Genomic DNA, 25,986 nt, shown 5'->3' with positions numbered 1-25,986 from the left:
GCAGCAATGAGGAAGAACATGGATATAAGAAAGTGTTTTTCAAAGAAACCTGTCAGTCACTTAAAGCCAAGCTCACTAATATAATGTCACGGTATGGCATGGCACACCGTGGAAGGAGTGGGGAAGGAGGACCCAGGCGCGGTGCTCTATGTACAAACAGTGTTTATTTACAGAGTGAAAACAACGTAACAATAAATCCCCGTGTTCTCCCAGACTCCCGTGTCGTGTCTCCCGTGAATAGTCCGTGTGCTCTCTGCTCCCGTGTCAGCACCCCCCGGTGCTCGCTGCTCTCCGTGCCTTCCACGCTCTTCCTGCGGGAAACAATAACGGCAGCTGTCAGGACACTCAGAATGGCAGGCATACACTTTCTGACTTAGCTTAGACAGGGTGACTAACGTGGAGTCTCATGCAATGATCCCGCGTTGGTGGGAGCTCCAAGACTCTCCTAAGTAGCTCCCCCGACGAGCCCTGATCAGCGGCAGGTGTGTGGCTTCGGGTGTGGCCAGTCCCTCCGCAGGGCCACACCCCTCAGGCCTGCAGGTGGCCGAGCTCCATCCTCCAGGCACACCCGCAGACATACACACCCATACCTCGCCTAAACATATGAGTGGGACAGACTAACACAGCACAGAGAAACACACATATGTACACGCACAGAGAAGGGGAAAACGACACCAAAAATACATAATAATACACAGGTCCATGACTGCCCAGGGATCCTGGGTTGCCCAGTCCCAGGACCCTGACATATAATGTGTCATAATAACGTTACAGGCTGTGCTAGGCTTTGGCCCACATCAGTCTAAAATCGTATGTAACCATGAATAACGTGTTTGGGAAACTACCTGCACAACAGGCAGCACTATTAGTTCTCTCAGTCAGACCGCTGACCTTAATTATTTCTCTAGGGATCCAGATAAAGACCTAATGATATTGAGCCTTCTGTGCATTCTGTGATGTCCTTATGATAATCTTTCATGCTATCTGTTTCTATCCATGCGTAATCTGGTATGGTGTTCTCTGTAATGCTGAACGTGAGAGATGCTGAACCTTATTACCAGGGAACAGTACAGAATCACATTTCAGAGATAATGGACTAGTGTGTCCGCTATATCCGCTGTAATAGCTGGGCTTGGTGGAGCAGGCCGAACCGCTCCCCTTTGATTCCTGGCAGCAGCAGTCCACGAAGGCTGCACATGCTGGCACCATCTTGCCGGTATAATCAGGGAAAACAGAGATGGTCATATTGTTCAGTGAAACCCCCTTAAACTCCCTGAAGTCCTTGCGGAGAGCCAAAAGCAGCTCTATTTTGAGAGTGCAGACATCGTCACTAGTGATGGCCTGGGCCGCAGTCCCCGACTCAGGACAGGTCAAGGGCTCATTAGGAGATCAGGCCGCAGGTGAGGCGGGATTGAGTTTCCTCCTTTAGTCAGCTTTGATGGCATTTTAGTGACCAAAACCAAAAAGTATACTGTAACACAGGACCTCAGAACACACATACGCACAAACTGGCGTTATGTTTGGGCAGCAGCTCTTTTATTTATGGCAACACAAACTGCGGTTTTGTTAGCCTAGTTGTCCGTCTGTCCTGCTCACATCTCCAATGGTTGTACACGTCATTAACGTGGCTTCACTCCACATCAGCCATGCCATTATGCCAGCTTAAACTCCGGTGTCGGCACATAAGGACGCTGTCATAGCCTGTCAGCAACGTTGATTGGCTGCGTATATACGAATGAGAATCGCATCATTGGATGGACTATGGGATAAGGCGGCATCGTTCTAATCCCACACGGGAGCAGCCAGTCACTGACTAACACTGCAAAAAAGAATTGTCCATCCATCCATCTTCATCCGCTTTGTCCGGGGCCGGGTCGCGGGGGCAGCAGCCTAAGCAAAGAGGCCCAGACCTCCCTCTCCCCAGCCACCTCCTCCAGCTTGTCCGGGGGAACACCAAGGCGTTCCCAGGCCAGCCGAGAGATATAATCTCTCCAGCGTGTCCTGGGTCTGCCCCGGGGCCTCCTCCCGGTGGGACATGCCTGGAACACCTCACCCAGGAGGCGCCCAGGGGGCATCCTTGTCAGATGCCTGAACCACCTCAGCTGGCTCCTTTCGATGTGGAGCAGCAGCGGCTCTACTCTGAGCCCCTCCCGGATGGCCGAACTTCTCACCCTATCTCTAAGGGAGAGGCCAGCCACCCTTCGGAGGAAGCTCATTTCTGCCGCTTGTATCCGCGATCTCGTTCTTTCGGTCACTACCCACAGCTCGTGGCCATAGGTGAGGGTAGGGACGTAGATCGACCGGTAAATTGAGAGCTTCGCTTTTACACTCAGCTCCCTCTTCACCACGACGGACCGGTGCAGCGTCCGCATTACTGCAGCTGCAGCCCCAATCCGTCTGTCGATCTCTGGCTCCCTTCTCCCATCACTCGCGAACAAGACCCCGAGATACTTGAACTCCTCCACTTGGGGCAGGAACTCATCCCCGACCCGGAGTGGGCACTCCACCCTTTTCCGGCTGAGAACCATGGCCTCGGATTTGGAGGTGCTGATCCTCATTCCCGCTGCGTCACACTCGGCTGCGAACCGTTCCAGTGCGAGCTGGAGGCCCTCACCCGATGAAGCCAACAGAACCACATCATCTGCAAAAATCAGAGATGAGATTCTGAGGCCACCAAAGCGAAAGCCCTCCGCCACTTGGCTGCGCCTAGAAATCCTGTCCATAAAAATTATGAACAGAACCGGAGACAAAGGGCAGATCTCAGATCCCACAAAGGAAGATCTCAGCCTGGGCGTCTATTGTTTTATGTAGTCTGGAAGATGAGTGGATGGTGGGGTGGGTGCAGTTTTCTCTGTGGTGGGGTTGGGTGGACTGTCCCGGGTTCTGTGGGGCCGGGGGCGCTGCTGCACTGGGCCCCGGTCTGGATGGGCCTGGGCCCCCTTTCCCTGGCGGGTTGCGGAGTATGGAGTACAACTTAGACATTCACATTACTCACACTCTCATTACACATACATATAGGATCTTGGGGGTGGGCACGATACACGGAGTCCAAGTTACCATCAGGGTGTACACCCCACCCCTGGGGTCGTTGCCCACCTCTCAATTTTGAATACACGTAGACATTGAGGGCTAGCAGGAGGGACCATGCGCTTACCTGCTGCTCTCTGGCAGGTAGCTCCATGCCCTCCTGGGTTTTAATTGCACCTCAGAACACACATGCATCAACACTACAATGAGCGGGTGGAGGGAGGTTTGGAGTCTTCTCTCACCCCCGTTCTCTGCGGCATGCTGGAGCGGGGGGGCTAGGAGGAGGAGTTGGCCATCCGACTGCGGTCTGGAGTGTGGGGCCTCCCTGCTGCTGCGGAGTCGGGGCGGTCTGCCTCCCCCCACCGCAGGGAAAAGGGTAACACCACCTGGGTCTGGGTGCAGTTCCCCCCTCCAGGGGCAAGGGTACCTAGACCCGGTTTGTAGAGTACGCTTGGGGAGTGTGATCGTGTGTACAGCGTCTCTTTATGTCTGTCTCCACGTTGGTTGAGTGTGGAGTAAGTGCATATGAGAGCATGAGGGTGGGAATGGATGTCTGTGTCTATATGTCAGGTTGGGTATCAGACGCCACCTCTCTGGGGACATCTCAGGCCCTCCAAGGTTTGGAGGCCTATCTCCCCCCACCACCACTTCCCCTGCCAGTGGCGGACTCCCTCAGGTGTCGGTGCGTTGGTGGTTCCTTGTGTCTGGGGATGGGCGTCCAGGTACACACCGGCTCACTCCTTGGTGGCTGCTTATCGGGGCCTGGAGCCTGGGGCTCGCTCGGGCCCCTTCGGAGGTGGGGTGCCCCCGGCCTCTCGGCCTGGGGCTCTGTCACTCAGGCACAGCTGGCTGCCGGCGGAGCTCACGGGCGCGTCACTGCAACTCCCCCTGGCTTCTGCTCCGCAGCTGCTGAGTGAGCCCTCATCTGGGACTCTCCTCAGCTCTTACTGGGACAGTGGCGCGGCTGCCCCTCTGTTGGTCTTCCTTGGTCTCTTGTGTTCTGGGGGCCTCTGGATGTCTGGAGTTTTGATCTCCTCCATACCTGCTTCATGCCCTGGAGGACGGGGCTGTGGCCCCCCCACACCCTCTAGCAGATCATTACATGGAGAAACCTTTGGAATACAAGCATGCTGATCCACACAGGTGTGCACACGAGTATTCACAAACGCGGACTACAGCTTTCTTGGCTGCTGCCTCAAAGCACATTGTGCGCTGTCTATCTTGCGTGCTGCACAATATCGTTTATTATTTAGTATCTACTGATATCTACTGCTAGCTAGTTTATTGTGATGGTGCCGTTTTTTTTCTTATGTTGCTCTTTGTTGTTTGCTTTCTCTTCTGTTTTTTTTCTCCATACAGGTGACCCAGGAGTTTTTTTTTTTTTTTTGTTTGTTTGTTTTTTCTTTCTTCCCCCCCCCTTCTCACCGTCTCTTCTCCCCTTTGGTTTTCTTTCTCTCCCTCTCTTTCTTTCATTCTTTCTCCCTGTCCTATCCCACAGTCATGTCTGTCCCGTTTGTAGGAACTGAAAATAAAATAAATTCATAATTATAATAAAGGTCAATCAAATGGACCAATATGGCAAGGCCATGATGATCCACTTGGTAAAATAAATCCGCTTGGCATCTTTCTTGGCCTTAAGACAACAATTCTGATGGCTAAAGATCCAAACGGGACACCAAAAAAAATAAAAAAAACAAACAAACAAATACTTACTTTAGGAGGATGGGGAAGGGCAGCATGAGGTTGAGACTTTGACATCTGTAAGAAAAAAATTCATGTATTACAAACAAGTCATTTAAAAATACATTAATGTGGCAGACTGTTCCCTGTTCAGATGCAGTGTATAAGTACAATCAGGGCTGTCACAACAATGTGGCGGGAGGGGGGCAAGTGGCTGCAACCCTAGGTGCAATGTGCAGGTATATATAATTACATATAATATATGTGAATAAAGCAAGAATCTGTTTAGGTTAGGCACCGTGCTGACTGATGCTTGCTAGGTTTATATATGATTGTAAACTGCACAAAAACAACAACAGCAACAAAATTAATGATAACGACAAACAAAATTACTTAGATTTATGTAAATCTCACATCAGGAAGATCTGCATTTGATTTCATGGGCTGAAATAAATAGGCAGAAACATTACTGCTAAACAACCAAAAAAAAAAAAACTCTAAAAAGCCTAAAAATGACTAAAAAAGCGAGGAAATGTGGAACATTGTAATTAGTGAATATTACCAAGGTGCTAACCTTGGTAAGCAAGTACTCTGTAGCCACAAGGAGAGGTGGGATTTCTGTGAAAGTCAAATTAAATGTGAATAGGTTTTGATAGTTATTGTATATAACATCTGTAAACAGTTTTATTTGTAATTTTTTTATAATAAGAAAAGGCTAAAAGGCTTTCATTTTGACAGCCCCCTTCATTTCCATCCCACCCTAAGAAAATTTCTCTAGATCCGCACCTGGATCCAGGATAGTTCTCCTTGCATAAGGAGCACCAGCTGGGCTCTCCAAGTCACGGACAGTGTCCCCTCATTCTTGGAGATGAATGAGGAATAATCTGGCTATGGCACTTAGCCACAGGGGGCGCTAGTTGACTCGACACCATTTTAATGCACACAGTTTAAACTGCACGCTCTGGTTGTGGGGCGAAAAAGCTGAAATCGGAGTAATAAAAAGCGAGGAACGATAACGAAGACGAGATTCTCCAGATCGCCGACTTGTCCTGTAAACAGCATCGTGTGGTGACGTAAATTTGTTTTGCCATTTTCGCGGTCGTCTCGTGCAGGTAACAAGAGTAACAAGAATGACGGGTTTAAATCAACCTCACAAATGTCACAGTTGAAATGTTCAGTGTTTATTTGCTGCTTTACCAGTTACGGTAAAAAACAGAAAAGCATGATTGCAGCGCAAGCTCGTATTTGTCAAGCGTTAATCTTGTTGAATACTTTAACTTTTCTTGCGGAGAAAGTTGGTGGCGAACATTAAAATATAAAAATAAAAACAAAGGGAGAAACATGCTGACAGCGGATAAACCGATCATTGAACCACACAAGCTTCTTTATTGACCTCACTAACTGAAAATCCATCACTGATTGTACAGCTCGAGTCTGCTCAGATTAAATCGACAGTTTCTTATTTGTCACATAACGACTCTGACTGAGCTGAAACTCACTTCGACTCTACTCAAACTGTCATATCACGTAACAACTGACGCGACTTCAGATACATGGGTGAAATTAAAAAGTATTTTTACTTCAAAAACTGTTTAAAAGGAAACAAGGACATCACTTAAACAGACGCGATGTCTGCGGTTTATTAATGTGTGATCTAATGTTCAGTTCGTGTTTAACCTCTGTGTGGTGTTCATATTTTTGTTACTCAGCCAGTGTTCATGGGTCTGGTGGACCCGCTACAGTTTTGGCTTTCCAAATTAACACTATCAAACAATTTTATGTTAAATTACTCAACAGCTGTTTACTTCATCCCAATTACAAGCCATATGAACAGCAAACATGGTTAATTTTCCCCTTTACCTTTGTTAGATCACATTGATGAATTAATGTGCTTCTCGTTTTTTTTTTTTTTCTAAAATGTTATAAAAAAAGTAAATCAGTTATAATCAAGTGGAGTGAGTGGAAAGACACAACACATTTACACGTGAAGCAATATGTTTCACAACTAAATGGGATCAGCTGCTCATCAATGGTGACATTAGGCCCAGGGTTGTAAAACAGGGGGAGGTGGTGCACACACTTATCCCACACTGTCCTGATGGCAGCTAGCTTGACTCTCTGCCGTCGAGCTGGTCTGTCGTCTCAGTTATCAAAACGGATAATCCTGGAAATTTTGTGGAAGTTTTCCAGAGACATTGATGCACGGAAAGGTTCTTGCCGGTTTCTGCATCCCACAGGGATTCTGTCGATTCCCCTTTGGACCTGAAAACTCCTGCGAGGATAAGAACCCCAAAGTAGGCCTTTGGAGTTCTTAAATGAATTTGGTCCATCTCCTTCCACCTCTCTCCAAAAACACACCTTCCTTCTAGATTACTGCAATCCAGAATAATTTTCTGGATGGAATCTGGGATGAAAAGCTCAAATGAAGACTTGATGTCCTGCACATGAGTAACTGTCAGCCGTGTTGGCCCTGGCTTATCACAGTAACAGCTCTGCAGGGTGGCTCATTTCTTGGCCAAGAAGACCATTCAATTTCACCAGTTATTGACATCCATATTTCTTCACTTGCTGTCTGGTGGGCTTGTTCTGGTCCTGGAGCTGGCTGCAGATGGGGTACTCGTCTTTGTTTTGTTACTAAATGGTGATCAACCACATCCTCTTCTTCAAAGTCCCTGTCAGACTCTGAATTTTCAGAAATGTGAAATATTCTGAAACCTCTTTGTCAACATCATCATCCGAAGCTCCTCTCTCTTCCAAAATCAATTGGATGGCCCTCGCAGCAGATAATCTTTTGCCATCTTCATCAGTTGTGATAAAGAACCACACTGGCAAAGTCTTATTTGTAGTATTATGCCCCTAATTTGCAGGTGGGACAGGGTATGAGAAAATAAAATTTGGATCCCTCAAGAAAGAGGGTAAAATGTGTGAGAATGTAAGAGCAGACGGTGTTGATAGTTGAGTTTTCAACAATGGTGCAACTTTGTGTGCGAGCAGGAGGGGAAGAAAACACTATCAGCAGCACCAGAAAGGAGGAAGACAGAGTGTGGGAACACAGGACCTACACTTTCAACACTTTTATTAGGCCTGGGTCCAGTGGACCCCAACACCTTGTATGTAATGTAAATGCGTGGGGGGAGGTACAGTATGAGGTCATTGAAAATGAGTTTGTTCTTCACAGAAAATAAGCCAAAGCCTGAATTTCAGGTTGGAAAAATAATTGTTTAATTTTTCTTTAGAAAAAAACTGAAAACGGGTCTCACAGACCCAAACACCATACAAGGGTTAAATTGAGTACATTTAAGGTGACACTGTGACACTGACAGCATTTTGAAGGATCAGATCTGAAATTGTAAAGTTTGAGTAAAAAGATTGATTTCCGCCATTTCAGATTCGGGTTTGGCAAAACAGGAAGAAGAGCTTACGTAACACAAAGCTGCTGGTAAATTTACCCTTTTAACAAGAGATACTCAGTAAAGGCTTGTAAAGATCTACCTAGCTGCGTATAGAATTCAGAAATTATTTATTAGGTCTTTTGTTTCAGAGATTTATTTAGGCCCATTCATTTGTATGCAAAAACATCTGATCCCACACCTGATTTGGCGTTAGCAGAGTGCAGAGAGGACATTTCAAAAGTAAGGGGGGGGGGGGGGGGTGGAGCAGCAGGCAGTTGTAACACTCAGTTACTCAAAGCAAACAGAAGGTAGATGGCTATACTTACTCTGTCCATGTTAATTAAGACGCTCTTTCTGAAAAAGTAGAGAGTGACTTCATTTGTACAGAAATTCTGATGGACAAAACTTTATTAGAATGTTTGTGGAACTACAGTCCTTTCCTTCTGCTGCGCCAATTTTAGAAAAACGTCATTTAAAGCATATTCAGTTTTATTTGTAAGATATTTGTTAAAAATTAATATAAATAAATTAACTATGGTTACAGCTAGAAGACAAGATTGTAGCATACTTGAGATGTTTTACAGCAAGGAGAGCAGTTATAACAGAATTATTTGTTTAAGGTAATGACATGGTAGAAAATTGGGATATTTTACCAGAATTAAATGTAAAATCTAATGTAAATACATCTTATATAAAATAGTGCTTTATATGTTTTAAAGTAATATTATCCAATATTGATTAAAGGAATGCCAGTTTGCATGGATTTATGATGACTTATATTATACAGATAACTTCTAGCACTGTCAAAAATGTATATAAATATGGTCTTGGCATAATTTTACTGCATTATTCTGTACAGATCTGTTATATCTGTATATCTGTTAGCTGTATATATGTTAACGCTGCTCAACATCGATTGTTTATATTAAGATAAATTAGGTTAGAAACTGTTTTTGAATAATATAGTTAAAGTGCATATAGAATCTATTTACAGCTCTTCACTTACAGCAGATCATCTCTATCTCATCCCGTTGCCAGAATCCTCCTTCTGTCACAACCAACCCTGTGTCCTCCTTCACTCACTGCTCCTTTGTAGTCTTCCTCTTCTTTTCTTTCCTGGCAGCTCCATCTTCAGAGTCCTTTGTCCAGTATATCCACTATCCCCGCTTTGCATGTCAAAACTATCTCAACTTTGTCCAATAATATAACTTACAAAATCCTTGAACCTATGTACTTTCAAATTTATATATATATATATATATATATATATATATTACATACTGTACATACATAAGAGTTGGCAACTAGTTTAGTGGTAACAACATCTGGAAAGTATTTACAACAGTTCACTTGTCCCAAATTTTGTCATGTTACAGTCTTATTCCAAAATTATTAAATTTGTTTTTCACCTAATAATTCTGCACACAATACCCCAAATGGGGAAAAAAGTTTACTTTAAATTCTTGCAGATTTATTTTTAAAAAGAAACATCCACAGCCTGTGCAGTGACACTCAAAATAGAGCTCGGGCGCATCCTGTTCCCACTGATCTAGTGTCAGATGTTTCTACAATTTGACTGACGTCCAACTGTGGCAAATTCCGATGATTTTGCATCACTGTGTAGGTTTTCAGGGGCCTATTTCTCCCTGCCACTTTCCCTGCCATGGGCTGATGCCCCCACCTGCTGGTGGTTCTTGGTGATTCTTGCCATCCAGGGCTGGGTGCTAGGGCGTGTACTGGCTCACTCCTGGGCCTGCTTGGTGGGGCCTGGTCCCCTTGACTCTGTTAGGCCCCTGCTGGGTGGTGAGAGGAGGTGTGTGTGTGTGGGGGGGGCATTTATTATTATTTTTTATTTATGGTCATTTATGCATATGATGGTGTTTGCTGTGTTTTCTCTGCTGTGTTGTTGTTTTTCCAGCAGGTGTTGAAGCAGATTCTCAGTGTTTTGTTTTTTCTGTCTCCCTCTCCTTCTGTTAACTTTCTCTCTAACTTCTGTCTTTCTTTTTCTTTTCTGCCCCCCATCTTGTCCATTGTGACTTCGAGTTATTAAAGTTCTAATAAAATATGCCCATTAATTGGATCATTATAGCAAATGCCATAAAACAAACACATGCACACATCTGAAGTCCAGAAAAATTCTGACGTTATTTAAACCTGAACAAAACAAAAACTAAAAGACTTTAAAATTAGATGAGCCAATATTTTTTTCACAACAAATTAAACATGAATCTTGCTATAGACGGGGCAAGAGCATGTTCACCGTGGTGTAGCTCCTCCTCTTCTTTTCAAAACAGTTTGAAGACATCTGGCCATCGAGGTTACGAGTTTCTGAAGTTTTGGTGTTGGGATTTGGTCCCATTCTGGTCTAGCATAGGTTTCCAGCTACTGAAAAGATTGTGGTTGCCTTTGGCATATTTTTTTCATTTAATGATGCACCAAATGCTCTCTATAGGTGAAAGATCTGGACTGTGGGCAGAACAATTTAGCACCCAGACTCTTCTCCAGCAAAGCCATGCATTTGTATTATTCTGCTGAAATTCACAATGCCTTCCCTGCAATAGACATCATCTGTAGGGGAGCTCATGTTGCCACAAAACCTCTCCCTCCGGGGGAGAGTCGTGGAGGTAACAGCCTAAGCAGAGAAGCCCAGACCTCCCTCTCCCCGAACACCACCTCCTTAGCTTATCCAGTAGAAGAACAAGGTGTTCCCATCCAAGAGATTTAATCTCTCCACCAGCAGCAGCTCTACTCTGAGCCCCCCCCCGGATGTCTGAACTTCTCACCTTATCTCTAAGGGAGAGGCCAGCCACCCTTTGGAGGAGGCCCTTTCCCGCAGCTTGTATCTGTGATCTTGTTCTTTCGGTCACTACCCACAGCTCGTGGCCATAGGTGAGGGTAGGGACGTAGATCGACCAGTAAATAGAGAGCTTCGCTTTTACACTCAGCTCCCTCTTCACCACAACAGACCGGTGCACCGTCCGCGTCACTGCAGCTGCTGCACCAATCCATCTCCGGCTCCCTCCTCCCATCACTTGTGAACTAGACCCTGAAATACTTAAACTCCTCCACCTCCTCCTCACCCGATGAAGCCAACGGAAACACATCATCTGACTAGAGACGAGATTCTGAAACCACCAAATCGGAGGCCTTCGAGGCTACGCTTAGAAATTCTGTTCATAAGAATTATACACAGAATCTGTGACAAATTCCAGCCCTGCAGAGTCCAACATCCATTGCGAACAAGTTCGAATTATTGCTGGCTCTGCGGACCAAGCGCTTGCAACTGTCCTATAAGGATTAAGCAATGGGCCAGACACCCCAAACTCCCAGAGCACGCTGCACAGGACACTCTGTACTTGTTTTCAGAAAATAAAAACCTACTCAAGTAGAGTACAAATACCTGAAAATTCTACTGAAGCACAGCAACAAAGCATTTGGTGCTTCCCACGTTTGATTATAGCACCTAAAGTCTGGAACAGCCTTCCTCAGATTGGCTGAATCTTTGTTTGTTAAAATAACTATAGCAAAGTCATTTTTAAAAATTAGCTTTCTCGTAATCTCTCTCCCATTCTTTTTGGCTGTAAATTTTCATCTAATGAGTGCGTATTAGAATGAATGTAAGACTGTTTGTATGTGTCTGTGTGCTGGAAATATTTTAGTTGCAGTAATCCAAACTAAAGCTTTGGAATTGTGTTTAAATAATCTGTCAATCGGTAACTCACTTTTGTGTTGTTTTGCTTTGACAAAAAATGTAGTTTTTATAAACCTGACTGATGATGTTTTTGTCTCACCTAAATCTGCATTCTTCATCTAGGTGTTAGAAGCAGCTGTTCTTCAGTTGAATTACTCTGATGTGACAGTTGATATTATGGAAACTGCAACACCTGGTGAGTTAAAGGAGGCCGTAATCATCTAGATCTTTTTTTTTTGCTCATTCTGGGCCCTATTTCAGGAAGCCGGTTTAGTGCAAACTCTGAGTAAGTAAACCCTGAGTTAATGAAAACTCTGGGTTTTCGGTTTCACAAAGCGAGTTCAGATTAAATCTGAGTGAGTTACTATGACGACACACTCCGTGAAGCTAACCTGCCCCCTAGCAGGTTTACTTCAACTAACCCTGACCTTCTCCGCCTCTTTGTCAGAAACCTGACTGTAGGAAGTGTCAGACATGGCGTGCCCCTTCCTTGAAGAGCCAGTAGATGTTGAAGCCCAAATTCTCCGCAGAGCTCTCCGCCGGGAGAGAGTGATTAGAGCGCGTTTTATCGTTTCCTGATGATTTCCTGTGTGAACGTTACCGTTTTTCAGCACAATCTATAATTCATTTGAATAACATCCTCAGGCCTAATATTGCTCATGTGACACATCGCGGACATCCTCTCAGTTCTGTACATATTATTTGTATTGCACTTCGGTTTTTTGCAAACGGGAGCTTTCTGTATAATATTGGTGACGCTGAGCACGTTTCCAAGGCTACCGTCTGTCGGGCAGTCAGGAATGTTACAGTTGCACTGAAACGTCTCCTGTACTCGTCTGTGGTGTTCCCCGGTCATAGACCCACAAGATTTATCAAAGAGGGATTCCACAAAATTGCAGGTATCAGGATGAACGAAACTTAATTCATGATGTGGTGATACTTGAACTACTTAAATTTTACATTTATTCTCACGGTTCCCAGGCGTGATTAGCTGTATAGATGGCACTCACATTCCAATCATTGCTCCTTCAGTAAATGAAGGAGACTATGTGAACAGGAAGTCTTTCCACAGCATTAATGTACAGGTACATAGTTCCCTGTAGCGTTTCAAACTAACAAATTATTTCATTATAGTAATGGATGCTAATTTGTGTTCTCTGCACTGTGAAGATCATATGTGATGCTGCCAACATTATCACAAATGTGGAAGCCAACTGCTCAGCCTCTGTGAGTGGTGGTGGTGGAGGACCCCCACCTGTTTTTCGGGCCTCCGCTTTTTTTTCTGTTGGCTATAACGGGTCACATTTGAGCACACAGAGTAAGCAAATATGTACTTGTAACGTGCTCAGATAATTTCAATAAGTGCTTACAGAGGGGAAATTAATGTAGCCTCTAACTGCAATTGATTTACAAACAGACCAAGCACTATGGCTCATAATACAATTACACCTTACCTGTTTGGACTATATTTTTATATTTCATTTTTACTTGCTGCCAGGAACGTTTGGGGCCTGTTGGGTTGCACCTGCGCTCACATCACATCACAAAATAAAATGTATAAAATAAAAAGGAAAATATAATATAATAAAATAACGTGTTAAATGGGTGGAGATCCCTAGATCAATGTTTAAATTAACACTCACGCATTGACTCTGTCGGCTATGTTTTGCCATGCATGCTCCCTTTCTTTTGCAGCTGAGGCTGTGTTACTTTTTTCCCGCAAAATTTGCATGTTATCGGCATATGCTGCCATCAGAATTTCGGCCTCAAGCGCTGTAAAATACATTGACCGCGCCTTCTTTCCCTCCGTCTCCATGGTGACTCGCTTAATCTGTGCTCCACTAATCAGGGCTTTATGTATCCTCGTGCGCGCGCTTAACTTGGGGTTAAAGCAACTCCGCGTTGATTGAACTAATTGTTATCAGCCTTTCTGAAACCGAATATTCCAAGTTGGACAGTTCGGGGTTACTCAACCCTGAGTATCGTTTTTCACTCTGAGTTTTCTAAACTGGCTTCCTGAAATAGGGCCCAGATGGTGAATAGATTAGAATAGCCTTGTATTGTCATCGCAAATTGCAAATTGTGCTCCACTCAAACTGTGTATGCAATTAAAGATTTAAATAGGACAGCAAGAGGAAATAACAGATGATATACAAACGACAGAAATATGTACAAAACAGGAGGAAGACACACATAGCGGACAGGTTGCTTGTAAAGTCCTTTGCAATGTAATGTACTGCATTCATTGTGTAAATAAAATCACACTTGGAATATTTACTAGCCTGCAAAGGCAATCATAAACAAAGACTTTTTTAAAGTGTCTTTTCTGTTTTTGTTCATTTCAGCTTTTTGAAGCGGAATCGTAATCTGCGTTCCCTGTTGTGTCAAACACATTTGTTTATGTCGGGTTTTTTGTTTTTTATTTTTCACATTGAGTATTTATTATTATTATTATTATTATTATTATTATTAATAATAATAATAATAATAATAATAATAATAATAATAATAATAATAATAATAATGGATTGCATTTATATAGCGCTTTTCGAGACCCTCAAAGCGCTTTACAATTCCACTATTCATTCACTCTCACATTCACACACTGGTGGAGGCAGCTACAGTTGTAGCCACAGCTGCCCTGGGGCAGACTGACAGAAGCGAGGCTGCCATATCGCGCCATCGGCCCCTCTGGCCATCACCGGTAGGCGGTAGGTGAAGTGTCTTGCCCAAGGACACAACGACCAGGACAGAGAGAGCAGGGGGATCGAACCGGCAACCTTCCGGTTGCAGATGAGCTGCCCAATCCCCTGAGCCCATTGTGTAGCAAAGTGAGAGTTGACCAGCAGAGATAAGAAAGGAGATGGAAACACGATTTAAAATGGAGGATGAGCACAATTGGTCTCCAACTGTTGCATCTGTAATAAAATACAGTAAGAAAGAGAAAAGACAAACATAGATTGTTGCTGTGTGTATGTGTGTCATGAAACATACTTGATATGGACTGAAAAGCCGCAACAACACCCCTGGGAGCCAGTAGAAAACATAGGAAGGCCCAGGACGGAGGCGATCGCACTTTTCTTCCTCTCCCTTATCTTTCCTGCTTGGCTTCTTATGTCTTTTGTATAGACTTGCTTATCTCTAACCCTCAAAGAGTTTCTCAGACTTGTTCTCTGAAACCTAAAGAATTATGGATTTGATCAACTGGTCCTGTAACAGAATTGACACCCTGCTGGGCTTGGGAGAGCCCAATTGTCCTGTGGAGACGTTTGCTGCCGGATATTCGATGATCGGTTGCGTCGTGTGTTTGGCGACACTTTCGATGGAGGACATTGGAGGACATCTACCAATTTGGAACCACAATAACAGAGTTCTGGCTGACTGGAGTTGGCTCGGTCCTGGCTTATTGAAGTACAAGAAGCAGCTACAGCTGCTCAAAATCCCACAAGGCTGGCTGACATGATAGACCATGGGCAGGGCTGTGAGCACTCCGACTGTGTTTTGAACGCAATATGGAATTAGGGAAGAACAATGGGAATTGAGAGAATTGGCGACCAGTGACGGACATTAGACCAACTGTAAAAATTGGATGCAGTTGTTCGCACTAAACGCAAACATTCACCATCTTCACTCATGCAGCTATCCCAAAGGCGCCAGCTGAAGGCTGCCAAGGTGGAAGCTGACTGGAACAGCAAACATTCTCCATGATTTGAATGTATTTATTTAAAAGGGACAGTGCAGTTTAACATAGTTCAAGTACAAAACATGAAACTGATGTAAGGCACATAAGTTTATAGCTATAGCTATTGCTAATTTTGCAACAGGATTGTTGTCGAACTCTTTGTTCCTTCTTCAAGGCCATCCGTGTTGATCGAAGATTGTTGACTTTTGCTTAACCGGGTGACGGGACACTTTCTCTCGGTTGACATGAAACACACGCACACATACACATGTTCACTCACCCCCCCAAACGCCTTCAAAGCTTATGTTTTCTGTGTTGTGAGATGTGATGATTCATGTGCTGAGGTGGTTTTTTTTTTCTGTTCTCAAACTGATCTCTCTGTTGGAGCTCAGTCTGGGGGGAGTTATTTTTTCCTCATGTTGTGCTTTTTCCATGTTATACCTCTCTGACCTGTCTTCCCCATGTGATGTTTGTGTAATGTATGTATGGTCAGAAGGGTCAGATGGCACTAGCACGGCTGGCAGACTTAACCCAATTACCCTCGGGATGAAAAAAGTATGATCGATCAGTCAGTCACACCTCAGCTGTTAGCCCCCCAAAGAGTACTAAAGACATGCAGAAGGAGCTGAAATTATCAGAACTGGTTATAATAGAAAAATGTGCATTTTAAAGGAGCAAGAGAATAACTCTTTTGGTCTGTGTGACTGCTCTGTCACTCTTGCAGTCATCTGTTATTGCACATGATTTGGATGTTTGTGTTCACTTGCATGTCTGCAGGAGATTTTAATCTCAATAAGGCTGGAAAAATAAAGGATAATGTGACTAAAATGGCATCTGTATTTTTTTCAGGCCCAGATGTGCAGCCGCTGACGCGCAGTTCGAGCTTTGAATTCCTGCCACCAGACAGTAAGAACTGAGTTTAGAATGTTGAACATACTGTAGTTATGCAGCAAGAGAACTTTGTTTTTTATTTTATTTTTATTTTTTCGGTTTACTCAGCCTCACCTCTGGTGCCGGGGCCCACGTCTCAATATAAGTACATGTAGACATTGAGGTTCTCGGGAGGGGCCGTGCTGACACAGCTGCTGTCTGGCAGAGAGTCGTTGGTACTATGCCCCTCCCAAGTTTTAAATGCACTTTAGAACAGCACGCAGCAACACCACATAGAGCAGAGTTAGGTATGGGGTCTTCACACAGCTGGTCTCTGTTCACCATCTGGGGCTGGGGGCCAGGAGGAGGAGCTGGCCATCTGTTTGTTGGGCTTCCCTGCTGCTGCAGGACCAGGGGCGGTCTGCTTGTTTCCACCCTAGAGTAAAGGGAACCATCTCCTGGGTCTGGGGGTGGATTACCTTTTGTAGTAAGAAAAATACAAAGCTAAAAATCTCAGTCCAACACCCAGATTGTACATTATTTAAGCATTATCTAATGTTTAATAATCAATAATATCTCATCTGTGGTCACTTCCCTCAATTACACGTACAGCATATAAATTGACATGTGTTTTATTTTGCCATTTCAGTGTCTGAGCTGAGGGTTATTCTGCTGGGGGGCAGATGGCCTGACAGATATTCACTGGGAGACTTAATACTGGGCGAGGATGTGTTCAGTCAATCTGACTATTGCCATCTCAGAATGAGTGGAACAGTGGAAGGCAAGAAAATTGCTGTTATCAACACTACAGATCTGGTCTTTCTCAACATGGACCAACTGACAGCATTTGTACAAGACTGTGCAAAAAACTCAGATCCTGGACCTCATGTGTTCCTGTTAGTTCTACAACCTGAAGACTTCAATGAACAACAAAAACAGATACTCTGCAAAGTCCTTGAAAACTACAGCGAACGATCATTTGATCATTCATTGATAGTCATATTAACACCAAAAGAGGAAAGCTCAACCTGGGTGGACAGTTGTATGCAAACTGAACCAATAAAAAGCCTGATCAAGAAATGTAGGTATAGATACTTATGGCAGAGCAACCTTGGGAGTAGAGAGCTATTAACACGTCTGGGTCAAATTGTAAAGGAGCACAATGGAGAGCATGTTATCCATGAACCATTTCAAGAAACAACACAGACAAACGAAGAAGAAACACAGAACTTACCCATCGTATCTAATATTAAAAAACTTTGTAAGTGGATAAACAAAAAAAATCTTCACTCAAGATCACCTTTTATTGAACTGAAATAATGAGCTGTAAATTACTTTCGCAGGGACTCCTGGAGTGACTTCAACATTCCCTCTCTCCGGGACAATCCCTTCTCATCAGAGTAAGTAAATGCAACTGAGATGATATATACATAAACAGCAGGTAAAATAAGCATTGAACATGTCACCACATTTCTTAGTAAATACATTTCTAAAGGTGCTATGTACACCACATTGGCAGGAACCCATCCAATTCAAGAGCATTGTCATTCCCAACACATAACATACTGACGATTTTTCATGGCCTGAGACGCTCCGGACTGTCAATTGAATCTAATAGGATTCCACTTGTGGCAGTAAGACACGCTTAGAGCCGAGGCTCCAGCCATCCATTCCAGCCCCAACCATAACCTTAACCCTATCACATAGTGTTTTTCAGAGTGATTCATGATCAGAACGTGAAACACATTTACATGTATAGATTAATTCCAGCTGGCTCTCATGCCTCCAAACGTGTAATATACAGATGATTGGTCACATAGCATTGGTATGTTACATGTTGGGATGAGAACGTGTTTCCAATTCACACACCCAAAGAAATCAAAACATAGATGTCTATAAATTAATGTTTATGTAATATTATGAAATGACACGAAGGAAATGTGCAAGACAGGGAGGTGCAAAAGGGCAGTGGAAGTCAAGACAACAGCTGGAATCTATCAGTAATTAGGAAGCACTCCGGCCACTTGTGCAAATTAATATTATCTGACCAAATGATGACCTGTAAAAAGGTGTGTCATCACCAAGGTGTCACACAAGAAACACCTCATAATGCGTAAAACCAATGAGCTCTGTCAAGACCAAAACTTTATTCTTGCAAAACATACTGATGGCACTGGTTACAGAAGATTTTCTAAACTTCTGAAGGTTCCAGCGAGCACTATTTGGGCCTGCAAGTGGAAAGAACATCATCATCATCAACATCCGCACAAGATTTCGGACAGAGGGAAAAGAATTATATGAGGAGTTGTCCAGGAGCCAGCGACCCCTTGCTACAGAAAGACCCGGAATCAACAGGTACAAGTTTTTTTTTTAAAAAGAAAACAAGCTGTCATCACCAACAACACACATCATTTAACACTGAATTCAGTGTTAAATGATGTGTGTTCAATACTTTTTTCCATTTCTGTAAGCACGCAGCAGCTATAAATAGATTTGCACAAAATGACAACAACCTGAACTGTTTATCAGACACTAGTTCAGACAGATGAGCTACTTACCAAAAACAGTCATATCCACCTGTCCTGTCCACTACACAGACGGTCTGCTCAGAGAACCTGTAATATTATCTGAATGAACTATAACAGTGGAGCCTGAACCCACAGTGAGCGGAGCTCTGCAGTCAGATATGTACAGCTGTATTTTACTGAGTGATGGCAGCAACATAAGCATGCTTTATATTTGTTCATTATTTGTAAAATTAAATTTTCTCAGTCAAACGAACACTGCGGCATGACTGAGAGTTAAACTGTCTAAATTCTTTCATCTTTAATAAAATGATCAGCGTTGCTGCTTTACCAGGTGTAACTATGAAGTTTAACATCCAGGCATCCATGAAAACAGGATTTAGTAAATTCAACGAAGTTAAAAGTTAGCAGGAAGTTAGCTCGCTAGCTTCAACCTAAACATGATATAGCAACTGAGAGATTTCTGAAACAAATTAAACGTACAGCTCTGCTATCACTTCCAACATAAATGAAGACAGAAAACTAAACAGCAGTGACGTTTGTAGGGTTACTGAAGTTGGGCTAGCTGGTATATAATGATGTGCTACTATCTCTAGCAACACAGCTATGTTAGCATAAACAGTGAAGCTGGAGGATGAACGCTAACACTTTTTCCACTCGATAAAAGTTAACATGAGGGTTCCTGATGGTTAGAGACAAATACAGTCGCATGGCAGGATGCTGTAAACAGACCTTCAGTCAGGAGAACAACTGAGATAATCCATCCACAATACAAGGTTAGACATTAATATACTGCAACAACATGGGAATAGAGCAGCTGCCAGAGAATTCAGCATTAATGAATCAATGGTACAGAAGTGGAAGCAAGGAGTTGAGTAAAGTGTAACTTATCTGACTCTGTTGTTTCGCTTAATGCTTAATCCGGTGCGCCTTATGGTCCGAAAAATACGTTTTGTTTTTTTTCCAAGAATGGTGCGTGTTGCTCATTATTTCTAAAATTAAAATGGGTATGTGTCAATCTGAATTGTCCATATAATTGACCAATTGCATTAGGTCTTCTATTCTTTTGGACCCTGCCCTCCAAACAGTCAAAAGCCAGCTGATTCAACCAAGTAGGATTCAGCTTTGAGCAGACACAGCGCATAAAACTGACACTCATATTTACTTACCTCTCTCTCATGAGCTGCTAACAGGCTGCATTTATTAAAAGTATAGTTATTATTTAAGGAGGCTGAAGAGGAGCAAAACATGTGACACAATGACCAGAAAAGTGCCAGTGGGGCAGATGACAAAGATGAAGAGCTAAGCTAATAGCTAAGCAAAACTGTGGAACGATCTGCCTTTAGAGATTAGACAGGCTTCTTCTCTGCCTGATTTTAGATTACACAATAATTACACAAGCTACACAGGTTAAACTATACAAAAAATCAGTGTGGTTAGCAATAGGAACAGAAGGTTATACATACTGCAATGACCAAATAAGAAGCCACAAAAAGATAAGACTAAAATTCGCTTTGTTTGTCATCAGTTTCTCATTATTATAACGACAGTATCATCAGGCTGCAATGTACCAAAACTGAACAGATTGAAAGGGTAGACAATATTTTCTGTAGTGTGTGTGTGTGAAGGTACAAATACATCACACCTGATTTAACCATGTGCTTGTAACATTGCATTTCTCTCTGTTGTATCAGTCTCTGCATTCAGGATTGTGCTGCTGGGCAAAAGTGAAGATAAGAAGACAAAACTTGGTAACTTCATCATTGGGTACCAAGGATTTCACTGTCAAAAACTCATTCACTGTGTGGCCTCCTGTGGAGAGTGGAGAGGAAAACTACTGACAGTGGTGAAAACTCCAGACTTGTTCAGTCTGTCTGAGGAGGACATGAGAAGAGAAGTGAAGAGCTGTGTGAGTCTCTGTCATCCTGGACCAAATGTTCTGCTGCTGTTGGTGAAACCATCAAAATTCACTGAGGAGAACAGAACAACTCTGAAGTTCATCCTGAGCCTGTTTGGTCACAATGCCTTTAAACACTCGATGGTCGTCATCACACATGAGAATGCAATGTATTTCTCTGTGAATGAAGTCCTCAGAGAATGTGGAGGAAGGCACTACAACATGTCTGAAGATAACTATGGATCGTTAATGGAGAAGATTCAGGAAATGACAAATCAATACAATCACCTGTTCAAACCATCTTTAAACCTGGTTCTGTTTGGGAGGAGAGGAGCAGGGAAGACGTCAGCAGCCAAGGCCATTTTAGGTCAGACTGAGCTTCATTCAGCCTCCAACTCATCAGAGTGTGTTAAACATCAGGGAGAGGTGTGTGGACGTTGGGTTTCCCTGGTGGAGCTGCCTGCCTTGTATGGAAAACCTCAGGAGGCAGTGATGGAGGAATCACTCAGGTGTATCTCCCTCTGTGATCCTGAGGGTGTCCATGCCTTCATCCTGGTCCTACCTGTGGCTCCCCTCACTGATGAAGACAAGGGAGAGTTAGAGACCATCCAGGACACATTCAGCTCTCGAGTCAATGACTTCACCATGATTCTGTTCACTGTGGACTCAGATCCTACAGATCCAGCTTTTGTTAACTTCATAAAGCTAAGCAGGAACATCCAGGAGCTCTATGAGAGATTTGGAGGAAGATCAGTTGTTCTCAACATTAAGGACAAACAGCAGATCCCACAGCTGTTAGATACTGTGGAAAAAAACTGCTATTACACAAAAGACACATTGATATATGGCAAAATGGATGAGATATCATGTCAGCAGAAAAAATTAACTACTCTACAGGAACAGCTTCATGTGATGGAGACAAAGCTCACAGTAACTGGTAAGCACATCTGTGATTTCATTTAAGTTTGACTACTATACACGTGAAACTCAAAAAATTAGAATATCGTGGAAAAGTTCATTTATTTCAGTAATTGAACTTAAGAGGTGAAACAAATATATGATATTGACTCATTACTTGCAATGCAAGATATTTAAAGCTTTTGTCTTATAATTTTGATGATTATTGCTTACAGCTTATTCAAAAGCTCAGAAAATTAGAATATTGTTAAAGGTACAATATTTTAGGTTTAAAGTGTCACACTATAATCAGCAAATTGATCCAAAACACCTGCAAAGGGTTCCTGAGCCTTTAAGTGGTCTCTCAGTCTGGTTCAGTAGGAATCACGATCATGTGGAAGACTGCCGACCTGACAGTTGTGCAGAAAACCATCAGACACCCTCCATGAGGGAAAGCCTCGGAAGTTAATTGCAAAAGAGCTTGGATGTTCCCAAAGTGCTGTATCAAAGCACATTAATAGAAAGTTATGTGGAAGGGAAAAGTGTGGAAGAAAAAGATGCACAAGTAGCAGGGATGACTGCAGCCTGGAGAGGATTATTGGGAAAAGGCCATTCAAAAGTGTGGGGACCTTCACAAGGAGTGGACTGAGGCTGGAGTTAGTGCATCAAGAGCCACCACACACAGGTGGACACGGGCGTCAAATTGTCGTATTCCTCTTATCAAGCAACCCCTGACCAACAAACAAAGTGAGAAGCTTCTTACCTGGCTTGAAGGAAAAAAAGAACTGATCTGTTGCTCAGTGGTCCAAAGTCCTCTGTAAGAGTCCTCTCATGAGACAGAACCATGCAGAAGAGCTGAAGGTTGCTACTGAAGTATCCTGATCTTCCACAACACCTCAGCAGTGCCACAGGCTGATCCATGCCACGCCGCATTGAGGCAGTAATTCATGCAAAAGGGGCCCAAACCAAGTACTGAGCACAAATGCATGATTATACTTTCCAGAGGTCTGACATGTCTCTATTTAAAATCCTTGTTTGATTGATTTCATGTAATATTCTAATTTTCTGAGATTTTGAATTTGGGCTTTTCCATAAGCTGAAAGCCACGATCAACAAAATTATAGCAAATAAAGGCTTGAAATATCTCGTTTTGCACATAATGAGTCAATATCATATATTTGTTTCACCATTTAAGTTGAAATAAATGAACTTTTGCACAATATTCTAATTTTTTGAGTCTCACCTGTATAGTGTTCTCTCACAGTGTGTTATTATTATCAAGTAAATTTGGCATTATTTAATTCTCTACATGCTTCTTTTACAGGTGATCCTGAGGAGCAGAATATACAGCCTCTCAGGATCGTGCTGATTGGGAAGACTGGCAGTGGAAAGAGCTCTTCAGGAAACACAATACTAGGAAGAAAAGAATTTAAAGCTGCATCAAGTCACACATCAGTCACACAGTGTTGTCAAAAAGTACATGGTGAAGTGGACGGTCGTCCTGTTGCTGTGGTCGACACTCCTGGACTGTTTGACACAACTCTGTCAAACGAGAACGTTCAAGAGGAGTTGGTAAAATGCATCAGTCTTCTGGCTCCAGGTCCACATGTCTTCCTGTTGGTGTTACAGATTGGTCGACTCACAGAAGAGGAGAAAGAGACTTTAAGGCTCATCAAGGAAGTTTTTGGCAAGAATTCAGAAATGTTCACCATTGTTCTTTTTACAAGAGGAGATGCACTGCAAAATGATGAAACGTCCATTGAAGAGTACATTGAAAAGGGATCTAATGCTTCCTTTAGAAAACTTATTTCTGACTGTGGAGGAAGATACCATGTGTTTAATAACTATGATAAGCAAAATCAAAAACAAGTCAGTGACCTGATGACAAAGATTGACGCCATGGTGAAGGACAACAGAGACAGCTACTTCACCAATGAGATGCTGCAAGAGGCTGAAGCTGCAATACAGAAAGAAATGAAGAGAATCCTGAAAGAAAAGGAAGAAGAGATGAAGAAACAGAAGGAGGAACTTGAAAAAATATATGAGGAGAAAATTCAGTCTATGAAAAAAAGAATGGAAGAACAGAGAGCAGAAATTGAACAAGAGAGAGAACTCAGGGTCAGACAGCTTAAAGAAAAGGAGGAAAACATACGAAAGGAGCGAAAGCAGAGGAAGAGAGAACAAGAAATTAGAAATAATGAAGAAAAGAAAAGAAAAATGCAGGAAGAACGTCAACAACAGGAGTGGGAAAAAGAGCGAGAAGCTCTGGAGAAAAAGATCAAGTCAGGATCAGAGGAAAAGGAAACAATTGACAGAAAACTGGAACAGAGTAGAAAAGAGATGGCAGAAAAACGAGAGGCCTGGGAGAAGGAAAAAAACAAATGGTGGGAAAAGCGACACCAAGAAGACGACAAGAGACGTCAGGAGGAGCGAGAAAAACTAAAAAAGCTCCAGGAAGAGTATGAAGAGGAAAAAAGAAAATATGACCATCAACGAAAGGAAGAAGACCGAAAGAGAAGTGCACAAGAAGAGAAGGAACGAAAAGAACTGGAGGATAACTATAAGCAAAAAATGGAAGACATGAAAAAGAGTTATGAGGAGGAGGCAAGAAAACAAGCTGAAGAGTTCAATGAGTTCAAAGAAAAATACACCAAAGACCTTCAAGCTCTGATGTTAAAACATGCGACAGAACTGAAGGATTTAATGCAACAGCATGAAACAGAGGTACAACAGAAAGAAACAGAAATGCAGCAGAAAGAGAAAGAACACAGCGAACAGTACAGGCTCTTAGAAGAACTGTCAAAACGCAAAGAAACCACACTCAGAGATGATTTGGAGAAAAAAGATGAAGAACTAAAAGGAGAAAAGGATGACAAAAAGAAAATTGTAGATGATAAAAAGGCAAGAGAAGAAGAAATAAAAAAACTGAAGGAACAACAACAAAAAGAAATAGATGATTTTTATATCATACATGTCATGAAGATCAAGAAGTGCACAATCTGTTGATCGTCCATCCTAACAACAAATATTTTATTCACCCGTGTTACAGCTGGTTAGCACCCACCCACCAGTATCTATAGCTCTCTGTAACTCAGTAACAGTAAGTCATGTAGTTGTATTTACATCCTTTTTTTCTCCAGTGTATTTGGAAATTTTTGTTTATTGGAGTAAGTAAAAAAAAAAACTTTAATTAAAAGAAAGCTTTGTATATAACATTTGTCTTTCATTGTATACCACTTTAATGTTACAGTTTTAAGTGTCTTTTAAAAACGTTACTTTTTTTATTAGTTATTGGAGAAACTGTATGAACTAACATTAACAGTCACATGACCTTTTTCTTTTTTTGAATTGTTTTAGGGAAATTTAAACAAAGTTTGTGAGGCAAGCTGCCTCGACCGGATGGCACAAAAGACATTTTGTGGAAGAGAACCAGAGATTAATGATATTTTGTAGTTGTAGTAATGATGATGATAATAATAATGATAGTAGTAATAATAATAATAGGTTAATAAGAACTGATAATTAAATGCATAGTGAGAGAAAAAGATGACAGAAGAAGAAATACTCATTGCATCATGGGACTCCCGCAGCAGCCTACACCTATTGCAGCATAACTAAGGGAGGATTCAGGGTCACCTGGTCCAGCCCTAACTATATGCTTTGGCAAAAAGGAAAGTTTGAAGCCTAATCTAGGAATCCTCTAGGATCAACAAGTAAGCCTGCAGTCTGAGTGAAGCGCTCTCAGACCTGTCATGTCAAAAACTAGAGTAGAAGAATGAATTTTACTCTGTCAGTTATGAGAATGTAAAAAGTGCGTCTTCTTTGACATTCTCATCCTCTTTAGCTGATAATGATTTCAGCATGTTATCCACAAGCTCAACATAATTTTCTGCTGTGTGATTTCCAAGAAAGTTCTGGAAAACCTACACAATGCTTCCAAAAAATGCTGCTTATTCAGTTTGCTTCAATTTCCTTTTGAACTTACCAAGTGTCAGTTAATGGATTTCAACAAAAACAAACTAACACCTTTTCTTATATTTTGGTTTCACTTTTCTAGACATCAGACTTATTTCTTAAGTGCTGAAATTCATAACTAAAAGCAGGACTTGCTTTTAGTCAAGCAAAGAAAAAAAAGAAATTTTCAGATTTGAAATCAGCGAGTTAATTTTGTTAATCAGTGAAACTGTGACGCTTTCAGACTATTTTAGACCAAATGTCCAAAATGACTCCTGACAGTTTTAGTTTTTATTCCTTCAGTTGCAGACTTGTTGTTATTTGAAGAATTTGAGAATAATGATTAAACATGGTAAATGACTACCGTCCAG

General features: G+C 42.5%; 1 protein-coding gene across 1 annotated transcript; it reads left to right on the top strand.

Annotated features, from left to right (window-relative positions):
• The first annotated feature begins 5,586 nt into the window (after positions 1–5,586).
• Positions 5,587–25,323, top strand: LOC120743247 (GTPase IMAP family member 8-like). Its single transcript, XM_040046822.1, has 8 exons — positions 5,587–5,819; positions 11,914–11,986; positions 16,322–16,378; positions 16,992–17,603; positions 17,686–17,742; positions 18,548–18,697; positions 20,562–21,701; positions 22,986–25,323. Exons 2-8 carry the CDS (start codon positions 11,968–11,970, stop codon positions 24,665–24,667), a joined length of 3,717 nt encoding a protein of 1,238 aa, XP_039902756.1. The 5' UTR covers positions 5,587–5,819; positions 11,914–11,967; the 3' UTR covers positions 24,668–25,323.
• Positions 25,324–25,986: the final 663 nt, after the last annotated feature.

Source organism: Simochromis diagramma, unplaced genomic scaffold (assembly GCF_900408965.1).
Source record: "Simochromis diagramma unplaced genomic scaffold, fSimDia1.1 OVJJ01000491.1, whole genome shotgun sequence".
Lineage (NCBI taxonomy): Eukaryota > Metazoa > Chordata > Actinopteri > Cichliformes > Cichlidae > Simochromis > Simochromis diagramma.
This window is presented reverse-complemented; position numbering and strand designations above follow the sequence as displayed.